We start from the raw sequence: 19,243 nt of genomic DNA, 5'->3' as shown, positions 1-19,243 counted from the left end.
GTTCATATGCCCGAGGGAGTGATGCAATAGATCGCTCTCAGGATATAGCATTCCGTCGTTATTAGTGCCTCATAGTGCTGGCTAAATTATACATGGACAAATCCAACCTCTTGGGGTATCTCGTGTCTGCAACACAGAACGGAGCCGTAGCTAAAAACACATTTCCAACACGAATCAAAAACGCGAGACGAAAAGTAAAGATGGCGCTCGCTACCAGACCACTACCACTCGACTCCACCTCACATGGCCAGACCCAGGACAGCCCAGCCAACGACGACCGCCACGGCGATGAGGGACGGCGGAGCGGCGGCGGCGGCGGCGTTGGTCTTTTGGTTGACGAGGGCGTCGACCTGCTTGTCAATGTCCGGACACTTGCCGTCGACGAGGTCCTGCATGGACGACCGGATGGCCAGGCGCTGGACGCCGGCGGCCTTGGGGTCCTTGTACCTGCACTCGCCCGCCAGGTACTCGCGGCGCATCGAGATGTAGCGTGCGAACATGGCGGCCTTTTGGTCCGACGTGAAGCCCTTTTCGAGGACGGAGCCGCGGCAGCTGGAGTACTGTTGTCGTTGGGGAATTGTCAGTATTGTGTGGATAAAGCTGCGGGACAGGATGGTGAAAGAGAGATAAGAAGAAAAAAACATACGCTCATCCAGTTCAACACCTTGCGCTTCACATTGTCCTTGCTGTTGCAGTAGACCTGTTCGCACTGCTTGGCGATGCTCTTGAGGCCCCGGGTCAGGGTAGTGTCGAGCAGGCCGTCGCCCTTCTTGCAGTCGTCCTCTGGCTTGTCGACGGTGGCGTAAAAGGTGTGGTACAGCCCCATCCAGTGGCCGATCTCGTGGATGAGCGTGGTGGACGGCTTGGTCAGCGGCATGAGCCCGGCTTCCATGACGACGCCGTCGCGGAAGCCGCTCTTGGCCAGGTCCTGCGGGAAGCGCGCGTAGCCGGCCAGGGCCTTGTCGCCGTCTGCGCGTGCCAGCTCGTTGACGAGCCACAGCGTCAGCACGGCCTTGTTCTTGAAGTAGGTCTGCTTCTGCCACTGCTCCAGTCGCGCCTCGTTCTTCTTGATGAGGCTCCAGTCCGAGTTGGACCCCTTCTTGGGTGGGTTCCAGTAGGTGACGTCGCCCTTGAGGTTGAAGGTGATGCCCATGGGCCCGTATATCTTGTCGTTCATGAGCTTGAACTGGTTCTTGACGATCTGCTTGAGGGCCTGCGGGTCGACCTTCTTGCCCTTGGCGTCGACGGGGTCCTTGTAGTAGAAGGGCCGCATGTAGTGGACGTGCACGTCGATCTGCAGCGACGTCACGTACCTGCAGTCACCCAGCAGCTGCCGCGGCGAGATGGGGCCCATGTCGACCAGGTCCGACACGCCGGCCGGGCCCAGCAGGTCCATGCCCCAGAGCCCGCGCTTGGCCTTGCGGCTGATGGTGCAGCTCTGGCTGACGTTCTGGGGGATGACGAGGGCGCCGCCGGGCGCCTCGGTGTCTCCCGGCGCGGGCGCCGTGTTGACAAAGTGCTCAAACATGCCCGTCTCGAGCACCGCCACCTCGCGCGCCTGCTCAGGCGTCATCTTGACCTCGGGCCGGTTCTCCTGCTCCTCGGCCGCGTCGCCCTCGGCCGTCGACACATCCTCGGCCGGCGGCGGCTTGTCCGACTCGTTCTCGCCGCCGTTGGTGGCGATCGTGATCTCGCTCTCGTCGTCGGTGCCGCCCGTCGGCTCGGACGCGTCCGACGACGACGTGTCGGTGCCCGTGCCGCGCGCCGAGGTGCCCGTGGGCGAGGACGTTCCCGTCGGTGCCCGAGTGGCGCCGCTGCCGTTGGCCGAAGACACCCGCGTGCCGGAGCCGGAGCCCGCAAAGGTGCTGGCGCCGCCGCCGGGGACCGAGGCCGTGGCTTGGCCGCTGCCGCCGGACGGCGAGGTCGGCACCGACGATGGGGTGGCGGATGGGGCTCGGCTGGTGAGGGCGGTCGTGGCGGCGGTGCCGGGCGACTGGGCTGCCACCAGGCCGCCGGCGAGCAGCAGCGTCCAGGAGCTGAGACGCATTGTGTTGCTGCGAGTAAGTGTTCTGGGAACGGTCGAGGCAACCTATTCGAGGAGCGCACAAGAAGTGAGAGTGTATTAGTGGGCGTGAGCGTGCCGGTTGTTAGAGAAGCTAGCCTCCCTACGCAGGACACGATCTTCTTATAACACGCCGCACGACGCTCGCGCCGCCCTGCCTGATCATGATACACCCAGAACCCGGCGTCCTCCGTAAACAAGATGATCGGGATCCTCCCTTACCGCCAGGGGCCTACGAGGAAGGAGGCCCAGGCCAAGACCGCAGGAGGCCTTTCTTTTTTTTCGCGGCTGAGCCGGCGTTCTCGCTTCCCAGGCCCAGCCAAGAGCGTGCCGTGGCGGCAAGCGACTGGCCAAGTCGCCTAGATCTGGAGTGCCGGAGCTTGCCCTGAGCTTGTCTGGACAAGCTCATCGCGTTACGATCACGCAGGGCTGGAAAGCGGAAGCGCGCTGGCCCGCTTGGCGGGAGCGTTGGGGAACTAGCCGGGTCAAGCTATCGATCCCTGGCGTCGGCTTTGGAAGTGCGGCTGAAGGGCCCAGAGAGCTCCCGACGGCCAGCTCTCTTGGCATAAAACCCAGCCCTCTTGGCAGCGCGCCCCAGGTTGGCTGTTGACACATCGAACATCTATTTTCTGCCCCTTATCATTCCTATTACTCCTTCACCCTAGTCGCGCCAGAATTCCTCGTGGCGAAAGGGACCAACGCAGACTGCACGCGCCCTTTTCTTTGGGCGACATGGGGGAGAAACAGGTCCAGTACCGAACAGGGCAACCAGCTCGTCGCCGCAGCCGCTGCGACCAATCATTCCCTTCTTGCTATCCATGAATCCGAATCAAGCCATGTCTCTCAAGCCGGCATTGGCATTTGGCCAGGAAGGTGGTCGAGCCCTGTGATTCGAGCCAACTGTCAGTCTGGTGGTCCGGAGGCCTCTTTCTGTTCGGGCTTTGCGACCAAATCCCGCCAGCAGCTCGACTTACATCCTTCGACCTCTTCGGGCACCGTCGAGTCGACCTTGCAGTCGTTGGCAGCCCCGGGGAAGGCCTGGGTCGTCAGGCCGGTGCACCGCGGGCCAAAGCAGCGGTTGTCCATGGCGTGCTGCAGCGTGTCGTCCTTCCATCCGAAGACGTAGTCGCCGTGCTGGCCGAAACCGGTTCTGGGGAGGGTCGGGGAACGCACAGTCAGCCCTCATCGCGATCACTCGACAGAACGGACCAGAGACGGAAGACAGAGTCTCGATACTCACGTGTCCCCGTTGCTCAACACAAAGGGCTGCCCGCCACCCTCGGGCCAGGTGGACAGGTCGTTGAACTTGGACGTGTCCCACACAATCTCGTAGTGGACCTGCGGGATCTTGACCGGGTGGCTGGCTGGGCAGGCCGCGCCCACGAGGGCGAAGGAGGCCGGCCCGCCGACGGGGTGGGACAGGTGGTCCTTGTGGTTGGGGCTGTCGAGGTTCTTGCCGTCCCAGCAGATGGGGAAGATGACGCTCGACCGGATACCGCCCGGGCAGGGCTGCTTGGGGAAGCCCTCGGTGTCCCGGACCGGGTCCATGCAGGGGGAGTAGATGTTGCCGCCAAAGTTGGGCCCGGTGTAGCAGCGAAAGCAGCTCTGCATGTTCTTGCCCTGGCCCGCCGACACGCGCCTGTTGTTGTCGCCCGAGAACATGCGGAAGCCCGGCTTGAAGGCCGTCACCGTCTTGGGGCCCGGGGCCGTGTAGTAGACGGTTATGCCGCCGTTGGCCGGCCCGATGACCTCGTTGGCCATCTGCGGCACGCGGTGGTAGCTGCCGTTGCGCGCGCGGAAGTAAACGTTGGCAGTCCAGTAGTTTGAGAAATCTTGGTCGAAGGTGCACGTCGTGCAGCTGGCCAGCTTGGAGATGTCTTCGTACGGCATGGTGGCATTGAAGGCGTTCTGGGAGAGGTGGGGGTTAGTTGATCTTGTGATGCGGGTGTAGGGAGGGCAGGTAGACATACTCCTCCGACAATCTGATGGACATGGGGCGAAGGGATCAAACCAGGGTCGACGAGACTGTAGTGACGAGGCGTGTGATGCTGTTAGCATTTGTGAACGCCATGATGATGCTTCAGAAGGGGACTTACGGGTCGATCCGGTCAATGGAAACTTGCGAGCAGCCGAAACGCAGCATGGTTGTAGAGTAGCCGCCCCCAGCCTGGGGAATCGCCTCGACGGCGGCCATGAGACCAGAAAAGGCCAGCCAACGCATCATGGCGAAGATGATTGAGGCAGTTGACAGTAAAAAGTCTTGAAGAGTTGGTTTCTTCCACCGTATTACAAAACCAACAAGTACTAGTTTCAAGACTCGAAATTTTGCGATGAAAAGAAAGGGACTTTGGATGCCCATCCCTCGAACAAATAGCCGCTTATATATCTTTGATGAACGCCAGCTCCCGTAAACCCACCAAATGCCGGCTTGTTGATGCCGAGTGTGCATTCCCTGGGCCAAGCAATAGATCGGCCTATCAAAAACATGTCCTCGACGAGCCGCTATCGAGTTTGTATTTTCCCGGATATGAAGGCACACCCACCCTTCCACGTCGATCCCCATCCACGTGCAGGAGCCACCCCCATCTCCTGGCGGAAGGGGAAGCTCTCTATTTTGCCACCTGCTTCAATTAACCAGAAGGGGCGGTTACGTAGGCCTAATCAAAGAGAAGCCTGGGCTATGATCTGTGCAGTAACAATTCTGATATTGGCTCTGCCTTGGGAGACTGATGGGGTGGTTCAGACAGCCCACATTGCCTGGGGTGTAGCCTTGCTAAGGATTCACCGCTGGCATTATTTGTGTGGCGATACACGTGCCAGCGGTCGAGATATTGCCAAGATTACGCGCCGCTGGCGCCTGCTGCACCCCGAGATTCGACGTCGCCCTTGCCGCTATGGACGGCCTCCTCTATTAAAACTTGCCGCCGCGCCGGACCGACGGCAGCCGGCTCGACGTCGTCAGCCGAGAGTCTCGCAGCCAAAAGGCCCCCTTCGCCCTCGTCCCCTCCACTCGCGCGGCCGGGGCCGGCACCGCCGATGATCTCCCTGATGATGTCGCCCCTCCACGTGGCCGGGAGCGACATGGGGCGCGTCGATCCGGTCAGGCCGCCGGAGCTGATGGAGTAGTGTACGACCGACATGGGCCGGCGGGAGCCGCCGCCGCCCGCGCGCTGACCCCGCTCCGCCCGCCGAGCCCCGTCCGCCCAGTGGCGGCCGCCAGTGGAGGCGGCCGCCGAGTGGGCGCCCTGCCGCTGCTGTTGGAGGCTCTGCGAGTTGCGCGACTGCGACACCGTGTCGCGGGTGCTGCGGAACACGCACACCAGGAAGACGCGCAGGCTCGGCAGGCAGGCGCAGATGATGCCCGCCGACATCTCGATGCTGGATAGCAACACCAGGCCCAGGATATCCCGGGTGAAGTTCGTGCTCCTCTCGGATCTGGCGAGGGAGAACAGTCTCAGTATGCTTACTACAGTAGCCCTGTTCTTGGTAAAGTACCAAAGGTCAGCGCACTAGAAAACTCAGTCCAGCGTTTCTTCTTTCGGGCCTGAGAGAGAACCGAGGGAAGACCTGGGGGAAACTAGGCAGTCGGGGTGAAGGAGGCCTCACAGTGTGCCCAGACAAAACATAAAGACCATGCCGAGCTTCCTCTCAATACCCATGTTCATCTTTGGTATTTGTGACAACGGAAGAAATAGCATCCATGCATCCATGGCGATGGCAAATATGGCGTTGCTCCAGCTCAGGAGCCCCGGGTCCAGGACACAGTGGCCCCCGGACTCCTTGTCCCAGCTCGTCCACGTGTACGAGAGTGGGAAGCACTGCACGAGGCACAGGATTAAAAAGGCGACGCCAGCGATGACGTTGGTGGCCAGCGTCGCCCATGCCACGGGCCGGAAGGGGAGGCCGCACGGCGGGATGCGGATGGTGGCGCTGTGCCGCCCGTGGCGCGGGAAGATGCGCAGGAACAGGAGGCACAGCGCCGTCTTGATCAGGCTCATGGTGGCAAAATAGAGCACCTCCCAGATCAGGAGCCAGAAGCCAAACATGTAGAGTAGCTCCGGCGAGAGCGTCCACACGTCGACGCCGACGGGCACCCGCGCCGTCTGCCCCTGCGAGCTGAGCGGCAAGGAGTCCGTGAAGGTGGTGACGGCCAGGCCGCAGAGCGCGAGCACGATCAAGAGGTCGCCCAGGTCCAGCAGAGAGAGGTTTGGCTTGGACATTCTCCAGCCGCTATTCGCCGTCGCCCTGGACCTGAGCCAGCAGGCCCTGACCACCAGCCGAACGATGATGGCCAACAGAGCAAGTGCAAACATGGGCATGGTGACGGCGGCCACCTTCTAGTTCTCAGACGGGGTCGCAGGGTCGCAAACCCGGGCTACAATTCTCTTCGTCGCTGGAGCACTCTCCACCCGGTCGGCATCGCTTCACTGGGGGTCGCTGAGACTGGGACTGGCTGCATCTTTGGGAACTCTCTGCCCACCTAACCAGTCCTTGATGCTGCATGCATGGGAGATAGAGTCCCACAAGCCTTCCTGCAGTCCCCTGTCATCGCAGAGACAGTGTTTTTCGGCTAAAGAGCAGGGAGAGGCTCGGAGGATGGGAAGGGCATATTGAAGCTGTCGCCCCAGGCATACCAGTCGTCAGCGTGGCCAGCACAAGCGGACTCGGTTTTTCTCTTTGCACAAACCGAGCAGTTAGGGAAGACGGTCAGGCCATCAGCCAGGGTTTCCTGTGCTGAAACCAGAAGGCTGAGGCGGCTAAGAGACAGGGCAACGGCCAGTCGAAGTCGGGCTATCTTCATGGCCAGTAAAACCATTCGTGCTCGCATCTCTCCAAGTGTGCCGAGATGTGCTCAGGAAACACGTTGTGTCCATGATTTCTGTCGGAGCAGAGGGAGGAGAGAGAGCTGGCTAGGCCGGCACGAGGCGGAACCTAAAGGGTCCCCTGGGAACTGACATGTTTGTCCAAGACGTCGCATGTCATGGGGGCCGCTCTCCATTGTCACGGCACACCGCACGGCGCGGCTCTGGTGGCATGTTCTCGGACATTGTGGCAGCAGTGCGACAGTGGCAGCGGCGCTGTACGTTCAGGAGACATCAAGGTCGGAGCGTGGTGATGTCTGTGGTCAGGCCGGGCTAGAAGCGCCACAAGTGCACCGACATAGCACCGCAAAAGTCTAGATGCAAGGCGGCAAACGCGACGGCGACAACAGGCTGCATGGAATTTGCCAAGGTTACCTCGAGGCAAGGATGCGAAGGGAGGACATGTGGGGTCATGACAGGCACCAAATATTGTCGAGAGCACTCAAGCGCACTCAAACATAACACCACACATCGACCTCGTCTTCTTCATGGCGCCGCAACCAGGCGACGCGCACAATGAAAACAAAAGGTGGGTATCAAAAATTACGCCAGGGTTGGCCCCGAAGGACAAACCAAAGCGGTCAGCGCCACGGTGTGCAATGCAGGCTTCCCACTCTCCGGCCGCGCCTTCATGATCGCGCGACTCGGCCAACAAGGTAAGTATGAAGAAGAAAGGAGGGAAAACAAGAAAAGCTGAACGAGGCGGCGCCCACTTTATACCTGCCAAAACGCACGGGGCACTGCTTCACGGCGGGGCAGTGGGGCGCTAGAGACATCTGGCGAGAGAAACAGGAAGGCGGTGGACGTTGTGTGGCAGTATTCTGGTCGAGGCCTGGCAGCCTCACCGCCCGCCCACCCACGCCCACGCACCCACGCCCACGCACCCACGCCCACACACCCACTCGAACCAGATCGAATCTTCCATGTCTCTTTGATTCCATTCTTCGCAGACCTCGGCGCGAGACTTATTCCTGTCTACTCCTGCGCTTCCGCCTGTCTCGACACGCACTTCCCGTCTCTTGTGGTCCGGCATCTTTGCAATCACATTGCGTCGGGTCGTCGCGTGTCGAGCAACAGCTTTCCAACTGTAGGTTGTGCCTCTGCCATCATTCCCTTGCGTCTGCCTCTCCTGCCTCGCTTTTTTTTTTTTCCCTGCGCGAACCCTTCTGGTTTTCGCTGCTTCTCCCTCCTCAAATGATGATATTCCAGCTGGCACCAGTCATAGGGCGACTTGTACTCCCTCCATTGATGACAAACGCTGCGGTCTTTCGACCAATCTCTGATCTTTGGCGCTTTCGCTCCCTTGCTTCGCGACACCCCTCCAAGCACTCAGCGCATCCGCTAACGACAAACATGCAGATTCCCAACTCCAACCGTCTCCAAACTGTAGAATCATCCGCCACAAGGCCAGACCGCGAAAATGGTGCTTCACAACCCCAACAACTGGCACTGGGTCAACAAGGACGTCGGGCCCTGGGCCAAACAATGGTTCGAGGACAACCTGACCAAGCTAGAAGTCGAGGATGGCGGGGTTTCGGCCAAGATTAGCAAGGTCGTCAGCATGGACGGAGACGTCGACGTCAGCCAGCGCAAGGGCAAGGTCATTACCATCTTTGATGTCAAGCTAGCTCTGGAGTACTCAGGTGAGTGTCGCAATAGTAGAAATTCAAGCAGACCTTTTGCCCCCCGGTTGTTGTTTTGTTGTGTGCCTCGTCTTCTCTTCGTAGCGATCAACCGGACGGCGAGGCTAAGACCTGTCACTTTTGCTCGGCATCCCATAGGCACCACTGCGGATGAGGTCTATGTCACGGGCGGCATCACCGTCCCTGAGGTGGCCCACGATACCGACGAGGATGAGTTCGTGTTCGACATCGACATCCACGCCGACGCCAAGGAGAAGCAGCCCGTCAAGGATCTGGTCCGCTCCAAGCTGGTGCCCAAGCTGCGTGCCGAATTCCTGAAGCTCGCGCCGGCCCTCATCAATGAGCACGGCAAGGACATTCAGCACGCCCCGGGCTCCAACCCGTCCAGCGGCTTCTCCACCCCCAAGGTCCACGGCCAAGCCACGCCCTCGCCGCTCGCAGGTGCTTCGTCATCCGCCGCCGCGTCTCAGTCCGGCGCCGTCGTCAACACCACCACCGTCACCGACAACGAGGAGTTCCGCACCACGGCCGATGAGCTGTACAAGACCTTTACGGACCCGCAGCGCCTAGCCGCCTTCACGCGCGAGCCGCCCCGCGTCTTCGAAGGCGCGCGCCCCGGCGGCAAGTTCGAGCTGTTTGGCGGAAACGTCGCCGGCGAGTACAAGGAGCTGGATGAGCCCAAGAGCATTGTGCAGTCGTGGCGGCTGAACCAGTGGCCGGCCGGACACTTCTCGACGCTGCGTATCGAGTTTGACCAGAACGACGTCGAGCATGTCACCGTCATGCGCGTCACCTGGAGCGGTGTGCCCGTCGGCCAGGAGGACGTCACCAAGCGGAACTGGGGCGAGTACTACGTTCGCAGTATCAAAAGGACCTTTGGGTAGGTTTCTCTCCACCTTGTGCCATATGTATCTTTTGTCTCTGGGCTCCGCCAACTAACGATACCGCTGGACAGATTCGGTACCATTCTATAAAATGGCTTGTTAGTCGCGGGCTGGAAAGGGGGGAGTTTATGGCGTTCAGTGGGTCGGATGGATGGGGGGATGGGGTTGTTGAGAGACGCTGGCCAGAAATGGAGCGTCGAATGATGGGGAACGCAAGCCCGACGTTCGGTCCCTAAAATCTACATGGGTGACATCTGTCATCCTCGATTGGTTCTACGCATAATGATGCTATAGGCTATATGAAATACACGCTTTACGACAAGAGCATACGATGGCATAAAAGCGGCTCGAGTCTGGTACCCCGAGGTCGTGTCCGATGCGTTCTGAGTGACACGGCAAGTACAACGCCGGGAGGGAATCGAGCCTGTACAACACAGAAGGCGCTCCCATTAGTTTACCAGGAAGGACCAATTCCAAAGAAATGCAATGGGGGGGCTGGAATTTAACAGCCATACAACTCTATGAACGCTCCCGATTACGCCATGAGCAGCCGCTAAGATGCACCAACGCTGTGAAAGTCGAGAAAGAAGAGGAAGGGAAAAGATCAAATCACTGTGGCTAGTAGTAACTTAGGTAGGTAGCACGTTTAGAATTACCCCCAAAGGCATGACCGCCATGGCCACGAGCGTCAACGTATGGAGGTGTGTGGTGTTAGGCTTTTGATATCTGGTGAAAGGTGTAGGGCCCTCTTCTGACAGGGGGAATATGGAAGGTTTGGGGACCAAAATGGCTCCCCCTCCTCGTCCGACCCAATCCACCCATCGAGCTGCCGTCCAGCCTCCAGGGGTGCTGGTTAACGGTTAGGCGCGCAGTTCTTTGTGCCAGGTGTGTGGTTGGTCGCGTGCGTTGTTTTGCATTTGGACGTGGCACGCCGGGTGGGCTATACATACTCCATCCCGCATGCCCCAGGCATTTACTTTTAGCCAAGAATGACACCGCAATTGTACAATATGATCCAGGGGATGAAAGACTTCAAAGGCTTGGTTAGTCTATCGTTCTGCAAAGCCACGCCCGCTAAACGGCGTAGTTGAAGTACACAGTTTCAGTGATACCCTCCCTACGTCGAAAAGATAGTGAATAGGGCTAAGCAACTCGCTCAGCAGTTGTTTTATCTGCGTCCCGCTCGGGCTGCCGACTCGGTCCTGGGGGCGCGCCTTGACCTCCGGGCCGCTTTCGGGCCGCCGCGAGCTCACCGATGCGCCGAGCACCTCCGCTTGGGGGTTGGCCACCGCATGGCCGACGCGCGCTCCTGTCACGGTGGACGAGTAGACAGACCACGTGGCTGGGCGGCCGGAGCTGCAGGATTCCGCACCTCTCATGCTCGGTCACGAGGAGGAGGAAGGGAAGACGCACGCGCACTCCGTCACCGCCGCCATCAACGGCATCCTGCGCCAGCAGGGATCACAGTCGGGGCCGCAGACGAGGCTCCTTGGAATAGCGTGAGTTTTATTTAGAGATCCTTCCTCGTGAGGGGTTTCCAAGGATGTTATTTAATCCCGCGAATGCACATGCGCGAGTGACACAGCTTGAGGCCGTGCTTCCCGGTGAGCATGGACTGGAGGCTCGAGCAAGGATGCTGGCAGCCTTGGACGTCTTCGGTGGCCTGTCCATTCCGTCCTAATGAATAAAATAACAAGACATCGTTGGCCAGCCTCACCTGGCTGACTCCCAGCTGATGAAGCGTCATTAATTAAAGCCGCAAGAGAGGGCAGAGACACCAAGAATCCTAGCTAGGACGCTCGGGGGGGCAACTTGCCGGCCTAAAAATACCACAAAGGACCCGGAGACTCCAGTTGTCGTACAGAAACCCCACGCGAAAAGCAAAGGAGTAAAGGATGCCGTACCCCTATTAGTTGCGCCACGAACCTGGACGTGGAGTCACCTACCTTGTAGGTATCGCAGCGCGGCTGCTTGGCTGTGGATTTGGCACCGGGGGGACGCACGTGTGGCGACGCATGACAGACAAGGCCCAGGGGACGCAAGACCAAAAGTGGAATGACGCTTGCGGTGTGCATTAGGCCTGTATGGAAGCGCGAGCTTCCGGCGACCCTGGTGCTTTTCCCTCCATGGGTAGGGAGGACGAACGGAGGGCATGGCGCCTGGGCTGTGGTGCGGTCTGCATCAAACGATTGGAATTTGCCGGCATGGCGAGCGGGAAGCTATACTCGGCTACGTTAACGTTAATTTGCAACCGCATGCGAGCCTCGGCGGGATGGACGCCGCTCTTTTTCCTGCATAGGCTGACGGCGTTTCCCATCCGCGATTGTGGGCAAGGCGGAGAGACAGAGCTTCCTCATCCTGGAACCCCAACCCAGACAACCGATACGGGTGCACACAGAAACCAGTTCCGGCCTCGGCTGCCGGCCGGTTTCTTTTTCCTCTTCCAGGAAGGAGGTCGGAGTCGGGGTCAAGGTCCGTGAACGCTTGGCACGCAGCGTCGATCGGATCCACGAGGAGGAGCACAAGGCAAGGGGCCAAAGTCTCAATGGGGTGGGTTGGTCGTCATGTTGGTCGGTTAGCTCCGTTTGCGTCTTGGCCTGCTCGGGCAGATCGGAGATTTGATAGCAATGCGGTCGCCAAAAAGTGTACCCCCTCGAGTCGAGAACATGCAGGTTGTGCTCCAAAGTGGCCTGTCTTTTTCTTCTCCCAGGCAAAAAGACGGCCCTTGCGGTGAGTGGTGAATTTGGTGGGTGGGTGGGTCCACTTCTACCCCCCACCATGATGCGGGAGATGTTCAGGCAGGCGGGCTAGGATGCAGGTTTGGGGCCAATCAGGTGGCCGGACGCTAAGCGCTGCAGGAGCTGCAACATGTGCCAGCCAATCACGGGCCTAGTCCCAGTTTCCGCCATCCAAATTTAGATGTGTGGGCAAGAGTCGTCTCTAGCTGCTGCTGTTAGTCGACCAACCTCGCCGCCCATTGCTCGCTGTCACCCGGCTCTTCTCCTCCAAGAGCCGGCGGTGGGTGCACAGCTGCAGCCTCCTTGTCGCGCACACATGCCTGAGACCCCCAACCTTTTTGCTCCCCATGTCTTGGCCTTGGGGTTTGTGATGAGGCTGGGAGGATGGGTGTCGAGGCCAACACGCGGCGGGCTTTGCTTCTTCCAGGGGGTCGCCACTCTCAGCCGAGCTGAGATGCAGGTGAAGAAGAATGCTTATTGCTTGCATCTACTGTAGGAGGCGAAGACGGGCAACAAGTGGGCCATGTAGACATATGGTATTTGTCGATACACAGGTTCAAGACCCAAGAGTTCGTGTGGACAAGGAGACAGGTCGATAAATGTCTCCCTACCACTTGATCCTGGAAGGATGCTCTCAAATTCTGTGACCCAGCTGGCATTGATTCGTTTCCGTCAGCAGATTGATGTTCAAACAAACACTCAGGAAGTCACGTCCCGATCCGGCTGCCTCGTCGGCTCCCATCAAAGTTCCTTGGCTTTCCTAGCGTGACCGAACGGGAAGGGGCAGCGGCCCACCCGTCGATTGAACACCAATCTCCTGGGTTTTTATCATTGATGCACCTCCCACACCTCCTCTCCTCCCTCTCTCTCAGATCTTGTTCTTTCTCTGTCGGGTGCCACAGTCTTGCCTGATGGTTGCGTTGCGACCTCTTTTGTATACCTGCTTCGGCGAGTGTTGTCTTTTTGCGAATCCTAATAGATCACAACGACAACAGGGAGGGCTTCCGTGTGCTGCCCAGGCTGCTCGCAGTCCATCTTGGACGACCCAACCAGCAAACACCACCTGGTCCATTGAAGCGAGGATGCGTGTCTGATGGCCTGACCATATCAGCAATAGATCGAATCGGGCGGCCGACTCGAATCACCCGAGAGCCCGCAGGGAGGTCGACAACGCGGAGGGCCGAGGTGTGGGTGGTAGCAGTTGTCGAGGTTCGGGTGCTGGGCATCGCGCATTGAGGGGCAGATCAGAGCCCGCGCCCGCCTTTGGACCTGAATCGAAACACCAACCCCCCTCAGCGGCCACGCACGGGCGCGACCTCGAGCAGCCAGCCCGTTTACCCGTGGGGAAAATTACAAGTCACACCACAGCATACGACAATTACGACACCTCTCTGGCTGGGTTGTTGACAAGAGGCGGGAATTCTGTGGGTGTGGGTTTTGGCCCAAGGGGAAACAGAGAAGATTGAAAGCTGGGCCTAATAGCTCTGTGTAGCCTTGTCAACGTTGGCGCCTATACTGGTTGGAATTTGGGCGACTACACACTGAGAGAGGCCGCTAAAATCCACCACGACCAAACCACCCACGATCCTGGGCACCACCTTCACCGAAAACACACCAGTTCCGCCTTCTCCGGACCCTCAAAATGATGAGCAGCGGCCGTGACCCGACGTCGCGCCTGCGCGCCGGGCTGAACCCGCTGCTGACGTCGTCGCTGGGCGGATACCCGAACCCGTCAGGCACGCCGCTGTCGGCCATGTCGCTGACTTCGCACAACGGCTTTGGCGTTAGCCCGACTCCCGTCAGCGCCATCCAGCCCTACAACCCTCAGGAATGGATTGCCTCACCCCTACCGGGCTCTGAGCGGAGCAGCCAGCGGTATTCCTCGGGCGAGTCACAGGGTAAGTTGACGTGTCGGGTCGTGAGAGCGCCGGTGCTTGTCAAATTTCCACTCTTAACTAACACCGTCATCCGCAGCGTCACCACTACCACCTCCCCCCTACTCGCCCCCTAGGAGCCAACAGAGGCCCCCGAGCCAGGTGTACGAAACACCGCCAGCCAACATCTCTGCCGTGCGGGCACCACCACCGCCGCCAAATGCGCCGCGCAGCTCACCGGATCAACATCATGCCCCAAGCAATTCGCATCAGTCCTTCCCGCCGCCACCTCCTGGGACCGGGAGGGTCCCATCTAGGGACCGCCGCTTTGGGATCCCATCGCTGCGGCGGAGGGACCGTGACTCCTCAGTTGACGTCATTACGCCGCCCGATAACCACCCACCACCGCCCATGCCAATGGGCATCTTTTCCAGGCCACACCAACAGCAGCAGCAGCAGCAGCAGCAGCAGCAGCAGATGAGCCAAAGTCCAGACGCAATGTCCCATCGGCCGCCACTCCCGGCCTCGTTGTCGCTGCAGATCCCGCTGCGCCACGAGCCCGCTGAGCCTGATCAGGTCCAGCAAATGGCCCCCGCAGCTCGCCGTGCCCAATCCACTGGATCTATAGGCGGCACTCCGACAAGCGCCAGGTCCAGGTCCGCCTCTCAGTTGAGATGGGACCCGGGCATGCCTGTGCCACCGCCCCCACCCGGTCCGCCGCCCGGCTCCAGGTCGCAGAGCATGTCGAGGCCCAACAGCGGGAGCGACCCCATCATGTCGCCGCCCACTAGGAGACCACCACCCAGCGGCGTCGCTGCTCTGGGACCGGTCCCGCCCACTCCAGCTAATTGGAACGAGAACGAGGTGACGATGGAGCAGCAGCAGTCACAGCGTCTCCAACAGCAGCGCCAAGAGCAGCACCAGATAGAACAACAAATAGAGCAAGAGCAGCAGCAGCACCTCCAACGCAGAGACCGCAGCAACTCCCCACCAGACTCGACGGCCAGGTCCTCACATGGGGACGGCTCAAGTGGCAACAGAACTCGTGTCCCAGGCGAATCTATCGAGTCTCCTCCCGGCTCGGCCGGGCTTGGACGGGCTGGAGCAGTCAGGGGAGATATGACGCTGCGAGAACGGCGGAACGAAAGCAGGACACGAGGTGTCCACAACTCGATCGATGCGTCGCTGGAAGGACACCACCAGAGACATCTTTCTGACATTGTGATTCCCAGCTCCGGCCAGCTTTCAAGGCGCCCGACTATCACCCGAGGAACGCCAAGGAGCGCAGGGCGACCGGCTCAGAGTAGCCAGGAAACACCACGATCTGCCAATGACTCCCGCAACGCTACCCCGCGGGCCCTGGCGTCCGCTCCTCCTACAATGACGGAGAACAGCGCCAGCCAGCTCGAGACTCCGCCCTTCTGTCCGCGACCGCAAAAGCCATACCAGCTCAGCGGCGGCCAGCAGGGTCACGCCCCCGGCCCCATGGCACCCAAGGCTCTTCCCACCCCTCCTCCCCAGGTCCGGTCGGCATCTAGCTCGCAGACGCGGATGAGAATGGAGCCCGGTGCGAACAGCACGCCTGCCGCCACCGCCACGCCCTCGTCATACCCAATCAGCAAGGAGACAGCAGTGGGGCAGACAGCTGACCAGTTTTGCCGCGGGACAGTCGAGCGGTTCCAGGCCTTCGCGCGCAGGGAGGCCACGGCCGCAGACGATGCCGAGCGCGTGAGGCTCTTTGCCGAATTTATAGTCAGCGAGTCGCGTGTCCGTCGGGAGCGTTATGCAGCCTCGATTGGGGCTATGGGTTACGAAGTGCTAGATCTCACACGGGACTTGTTCCGTCCCATGTCTGCTAGGCGCGACTCGTCTCAGGGCAGCGTCGCTCCAGAGTTTACGCCGAGGTCATCGGAGCCGAACAGGTCGCAGCGCGCCTCCCCGGGCTACGCACACCGCGGGGAAGGCTCAGCGACGCCTCATGCCAACGACAATGGCCAGGCCTCTAGCAGCTCAGCCCCTCCGTCCCCGTCGCCGATGCCTCCCGGCACGAGCCCTGATCGCGGCCAGAACTGGCAGCAGTCTAACTATAGGCCATCGCTGTCGCCAATTCTCAGCATGAGCGTCAGCGACATGGTGGATGAGGAGGACTCGCGCGGACGACCGGCCAGCCGCTGGTGGGAGGCGGACTCCAACGGAACCCCGTCGCAGCGCATTGAGCGCTCCAAGCGTGAATCAAAGTACATGGGCGTGCCCAAGGAGGCCCGCGAGGCGCTCCAATGGAGCGACGAACCCCACGATGCGAACCAGAGCTGCCACCGTAGCGCCCAGCCCCAAAGCCGGGACTCGGGGTTGGAATACCCGCCCGAGAAGGTGGGCTGGCATGAGGACTCGACGGAGAACGTGCGCACGCCCCAGCAAGCCGATCACTCGCACCAACCGGCACAGTACTACCGCAACTCTCTAACCCCAGGTCCCGCGACCGCGACGTCGTCGGCAACAGCGCCCAGCACGCCGGACCCGTCGCACTTGGACGTCTCCCGCCTCGTCACCCTGCCGCCCCCGTACCCACGCCACCACCCGGCAGTGAACAACAACCACCCGGAGCTGGCGGCCACGCGGGCCGAGGTGCGGGTGCTGACCGACTTGGCCGACGCCGAGGCGACAAAGGCTCGGTTCACGACTGACAGCCGCAAGATGCGCGACGAGGCTGCAGCGGCCGCCAAGAAGCGCGTCTCGTCTCTGCGCACCAACTTGCAGCAGGAGATCGCGGCTGGCAACATGACTTACGCCGAGGCGGCCTCGATCGAAGAGGACTCGGCGCAGGCGGAGCGGAGTGCGCTCAGGGACCTTGAGAAGGCCGACTTTGAGCGGTTCCAGCAGGCGGTTGTGGCGCCAGTCAACGAGCTGTTGACGTCGCGAATCAACAAGGCCACGGGCCTTTTCGACGGCCTGCGGTCGCGCCTGTTCGACGAGTCGCGCGAGCCGTCCCCCAACGTGCCCCAGGAGGAGGGCGACGAGCGGCCCGAGCTGCTCGAGAAGCTGACGCTGCTGAAGTGGATATTCGAGGCCCGCGAGACGCTCCACCGCGCCGTCTACGACCTGCTCTCGGACCGCAACGACCGCTACCGCGACGTGGTGCTGACCCCCTACCGCCTCTCGGGCAACGCCGAAAAGCTGGCCAACGCGCGGGCCTTCTTTGCCGAGGACGCGGCCAAGCGCTCGCACGCCTTTGCCGAGGAGTCGCTGCAGAGGGCGCGCGAGTTCCGCGACGTGGTGGAGGAGAATGTGTCGCGGGGCGTCGAGGTGCAGCTGTCGGCGTTTTGGGACATTGCGCCGCCGCTCAAGTCGCTGCTGGACGAGGTGCCGCAGGACCACGGGGCGCTAGCCGACTTCCACATCCAGGTGCCGGCGCAGGAGGTGCTGGAGAACCCGAGCTACGGGCAGCACCCGCTGCAGCACCTGTTCAGCGTGCTGCTGCACGCAGAGAAGAGCACGTACCAGTTCATCGAGTCGCAAACCAACCTCCTGTGCCTGCTGCACGAGGTCAAGGAGAGCCTGGCCCTGGCGCGCGCCAAGGCGGCCCAGGCGGAGCGCAACGTGGCCACGGCGGCCGAGCGGGTGCTGTCGGCGTCGGCGGGCAGCGAGGCGGCGGCGGCCGTGGCCAACGACGACGACGAGGACCCGGAGGTGACCGAGATGCGCGAGGACGAGAGCAGGCGGCTGACGGAGGACCTCAAAGAGAAGGTGCGCGTGGTGCGGGACCAGTGGGATAGCGCGCTCGGCGACTGCATCGGCGGCGTCAAGGAGCGCCTCGGCGGCTGGCTGCTCGAGACGGGCGGCTGGGACGAGAGCCTCGAGGACGGAGGGGTCGGTGGCGTGTGAGAGGCCGAGGGTGGGTGCGTGACGGGAAAATGGAGGATGGTACGGAGTTGATGATACCCCACACGAAGTCTTATGCTATGTTTTTTTTCTCCACTTGTTTCCATGTCTTCCTATATGTTTTCCCTCTTCTACTCCGCCATCTCCCTCTCCACAAAGCAACCACAACAACAAAACCCGTCTTGGACAAATCAACAGGGCTGAAGGGGGATCGAGTATCCAAAGTCTATACATGGCAAACCCAGTTGCCACATACCCCTGTTAAGCTTGTCTTCATTTTCACATTTCGTTTCCAAATTTATATATTCCACGCCCGCTGCGGCTCCTCTCGATATATACGACACGACTTTTAGAATAGCATTTCAACGACGTCTTTTCTTTGGACCGGGAAGGGGCAGCGTGTCTATATGGGGAGACAAAGTGCGATGTGATTTTACTACATGCAGAGTGTTATGCTTATGTTGATATGTACAGTATGTAAAGTGGCGTCGCTGCGTGAAGAACAAATCTAATATTTATACATCATTCACAACCCCGCATCTCCTCAACTGCCCTAGTAGTTTGTTTGTTGACTCTCCTCCGCGGAGTTGATACCTCCATCTCGGTTTCTGAAGACGGATCCTGCATCCATGCGCGCAAGCCCCTGCATTATATATTTCTCGCATGCTTCCTTCCAAAGCGGTTTCGGCATATCTACTCGGCGGTGGAAGTGCACGCTTACGCGCCGACTTGCTGGTCGGGGCGGGTGATGTGATCGAGATGTGCGACGACTGCTCTTGTCTCTTCCTCCATTTACCATCCGTGGCTCTCATCCCGTACGGGTATCTTTTTCTTTTTTTTTTTCTCTTTCTCTCTCGCAGCCACCCCCTACTTCTCCCCCGAAAACTCGACGGGCAGGTCCATGCCGACGCGCCGGGCCGTCAGGCGCACGCGCTCCTCCTCGTCCATGCCCATGCCCGGGTTGTAGCGCTCGAGCAGGGCGGCGTAGGTGCGCTGGGCCTTGAAGTAGGCGGCGTACTGCAGGGCGTGGCGGGCCGAGGGGATGGCGGCGGCAGTGGTGGTGGTGGTGTCGCGCGGGGAGGAGGAGAACTGGGCGCGTAGGGTGCGGTACAGCGGGGTGCGGTCGCTCAGGCCCATGCGCGGCGGGAGCTCGCGGAGCAGGGCGCGGTAGAGCGCGCGCAGGGCCGTGGGTGGGACGGGTTTGGTCGCCATAGCGTGGGCTGGGCTTTGAGGCGAGAGTGCCTGCGTGTTGCTCGTTGCTAGTTGGTCCTTGTCGGCTTTGGGTGCTTGTTCGGTTGGGG

At 60.6% G+C, this 19,243-nt stretch overlaps 8 protein-coding genes across 8 annotated transcripts; 2 read left to right on the top strand and 6 right to left on the bottom strand.

Annotated features, from left to right (window-relative positions):
* Positions 1 to 239: 239 nt before the first annotated feature.
* On the bottom strand, positions 240 to 2,047 carry GGTG_07539 (hypothetical protein; the record flags this gene model as incomplete). The annotated part of the gene is made up of 2 exons (XM_009225363.1): positions 240 to 560; positions 647 to 2,047. 2 exons carry the CDS (start codon positions 2,045 to 2,047, stop codon positions 240 to 242), a joined length of 1,722 nt encoding a protein of 573 aa, XP_009223627.1.
* Positions 2,048 to 2,905: 858 nt separating this feature from the next.
* Positions 2,906 to 4,283, bottom strand: GGTG_07538 (hypothetical protein; the record flags this gene model as incomplete). Its single annotated transcript, XM_009225362.1, has 5 exons — positions 2,906 to 2,946; positions 3,037 to 3,212; positions 3,303 to 3,970; positions 4,033 to 4,087; positions 4,159 to 4,283. The coding sequence occupies 5 exons, from the start codon at positions 4,281 to 4,283 to the stop codon at positions 2,906 to 2,908; spliced, it is 1,065 nt and encodes a 354-aa protein (XP_009223626.1).
* Positions 4,284 to 4,902: 619 nt separating this feature from the next.
* Positions 4,903 to 6,375, bottom strand: GGTG_07537 (hypothetical protein; the record flags this gene model as incomplete). The annotated part of the gene is made up of 2 exons (XM_009225361.1): positions 4,903 to 5,539; positions 5,669 to 6,375. 2 exons carry the CDS (start codon positions 6,373 to 6,375, stop codon positions 4,903 to 4,905), a joined length of 1,344 nt encoding a protein of 447 aa, XP_009223625.1.
* A 257-nt stretch (positions 6,376 to 6,632) lies between these two features.
* GGTG_07536 (hypothetical protein) lies at positions 6,633 to 6,863 on the bottom strand (the record flags this gene model as incomplete). Its single annotated transcript, XM_009225360.1, has 1 exon — positions 6,633 to 6,863. One exon carries the CDS (start codon positions 6,861 to 6,863, stop codon positions 6,633 to 6,635), a length of 231 nt encoding a protein of 76 aa, XP_009223624.1.
* A 956-nt stretch (positions 6,864 to 7,819) lies between these two features.
* Positions 7,820 to 9,786, top strand: GGTG_07535 (hsp90-like protein). Its single transcript, XM_009225359.1, has 4 exons — positions 7,820 to 8,011; positions 8,284 to 8,567; positions 8,706 to 9,447; positions 9,523 to 9,786. The coding sequence occupies exons 2-4, from the start codon at positions 8,345 to 8,347 to the stop codon at positions 9,539 to 9,541; spliced, it is 984 nt and encodes a 327-aa protein (XP_009223623.1). The 5' UTR covers positions 7,820 to 8,011; positions 8,284 to 8,344; the 3' UTR covers positions 9,542 to 9,786.
* Positions 9,787 to 10,848: 1,062 nt separating this feature from the next.
* Positions 10,849 to 11,526, bottom strand: GGTG_07534 (hypothetical protein; the record flags this gene model as incomplete). Its single annotated transcript, XM_009225358.1, has 2 exons — positions 10,849 to 11,183; positions 11,398 to 11,526. 2 exons carry the CDS (start codon positions 11,524 to 11,526, stop codon positions 10,998 to 11,000), a joined length of 315 nt encoding a protein of 104 aa, XP_009223622.1. The 3' UTR covers positions 10,849 to 10,997.
* A 1,522-nt stretch (positions 11,527 to 13,048) lies between these two features.
* On the top strand, positions 13,049 to 17,945 carry GGTG_07533 (hypothetical protein; the record flags this gene model as incomplete). The annotated part of the gene is made up of 2 exons (XM_009225357.1): positions 13,049 to 14,087; positions 14,164 to 17,945. The coding sequence occupies exons 1-2, from the start codon at positions 13,832 to 13,834 to the stop codon at positions 17,943 to 17,945; spliced, it is 4,038 nt and encodes a 1,345-aa protein (XP_009223621.1). The 5' UTR covers positions 13,049 to 13,831.
* A 280-nt stretch (positions 17,946 to 18,225) lies between these two features.
* GGTG_07532 (hypothetical protein) lies at positions 18,226 to 19,226 on the bottom strand. Its single transcript, XM_009225356.1, has one exon. The coding sequence runs from the start codon at positions 19,152 to 19,154 to the stop codon at positions 18,810 to 18,812; it is 345 nt and encodes a 114-aa protein (XP_009223620.1). The 5' UTR covers positions 19,155 to 19,226; the 3' UTR covers positions 18,226 to 18,809.
* Between the last annotated feature and the right edge of the window lie 17 nt (positions 19,227 to 19,243).

Source organism: Gaeumannomyces tritici (assembly GCF_000145635.1).
Source record: "Gaeumannomyces tritici R3-111a-1 unplaced genomic scaffold supercont2.4, whole genome shotgun sequence".
Lineage (NCBI taxonomy): Eukaryota > Fungi > Ascomycota > Sordariomycetes > Magnaporthales > Magnaporthaceae > Gaeumannomyces > Gaeumannomyces tritici.
This window is presented reverse-complemented; position numbering and strand designations above follow the sequence as displayed.

What these genes read in the sequence shown, in the direction of transcription:
- GGTG_07535 (XM_009225359.1), top strand. Translation starts at nt 8,345, where the DNA reads ATGGTGCTTCACAACCCCAACAACTGGCACTGGGTCAACAAGGACGTC. An exon ending in GCTAGCTCTGGAGTACTCAG is followed by an intron (nt 8,568 to 8,705) that starts GTGAGTGTCGCA and finishes GGCATCCCATAG; the next exon opens with GCACCACTGCGGATGAGGTC.
- GGTG_07532 (XM_009225356.1), bottom strand. Translation starts at nt 19,154, where the DNA reads ATGGCGACCAAACCCGTCCCACCCACGGCCCTGCGCGCGCTCTACCGC.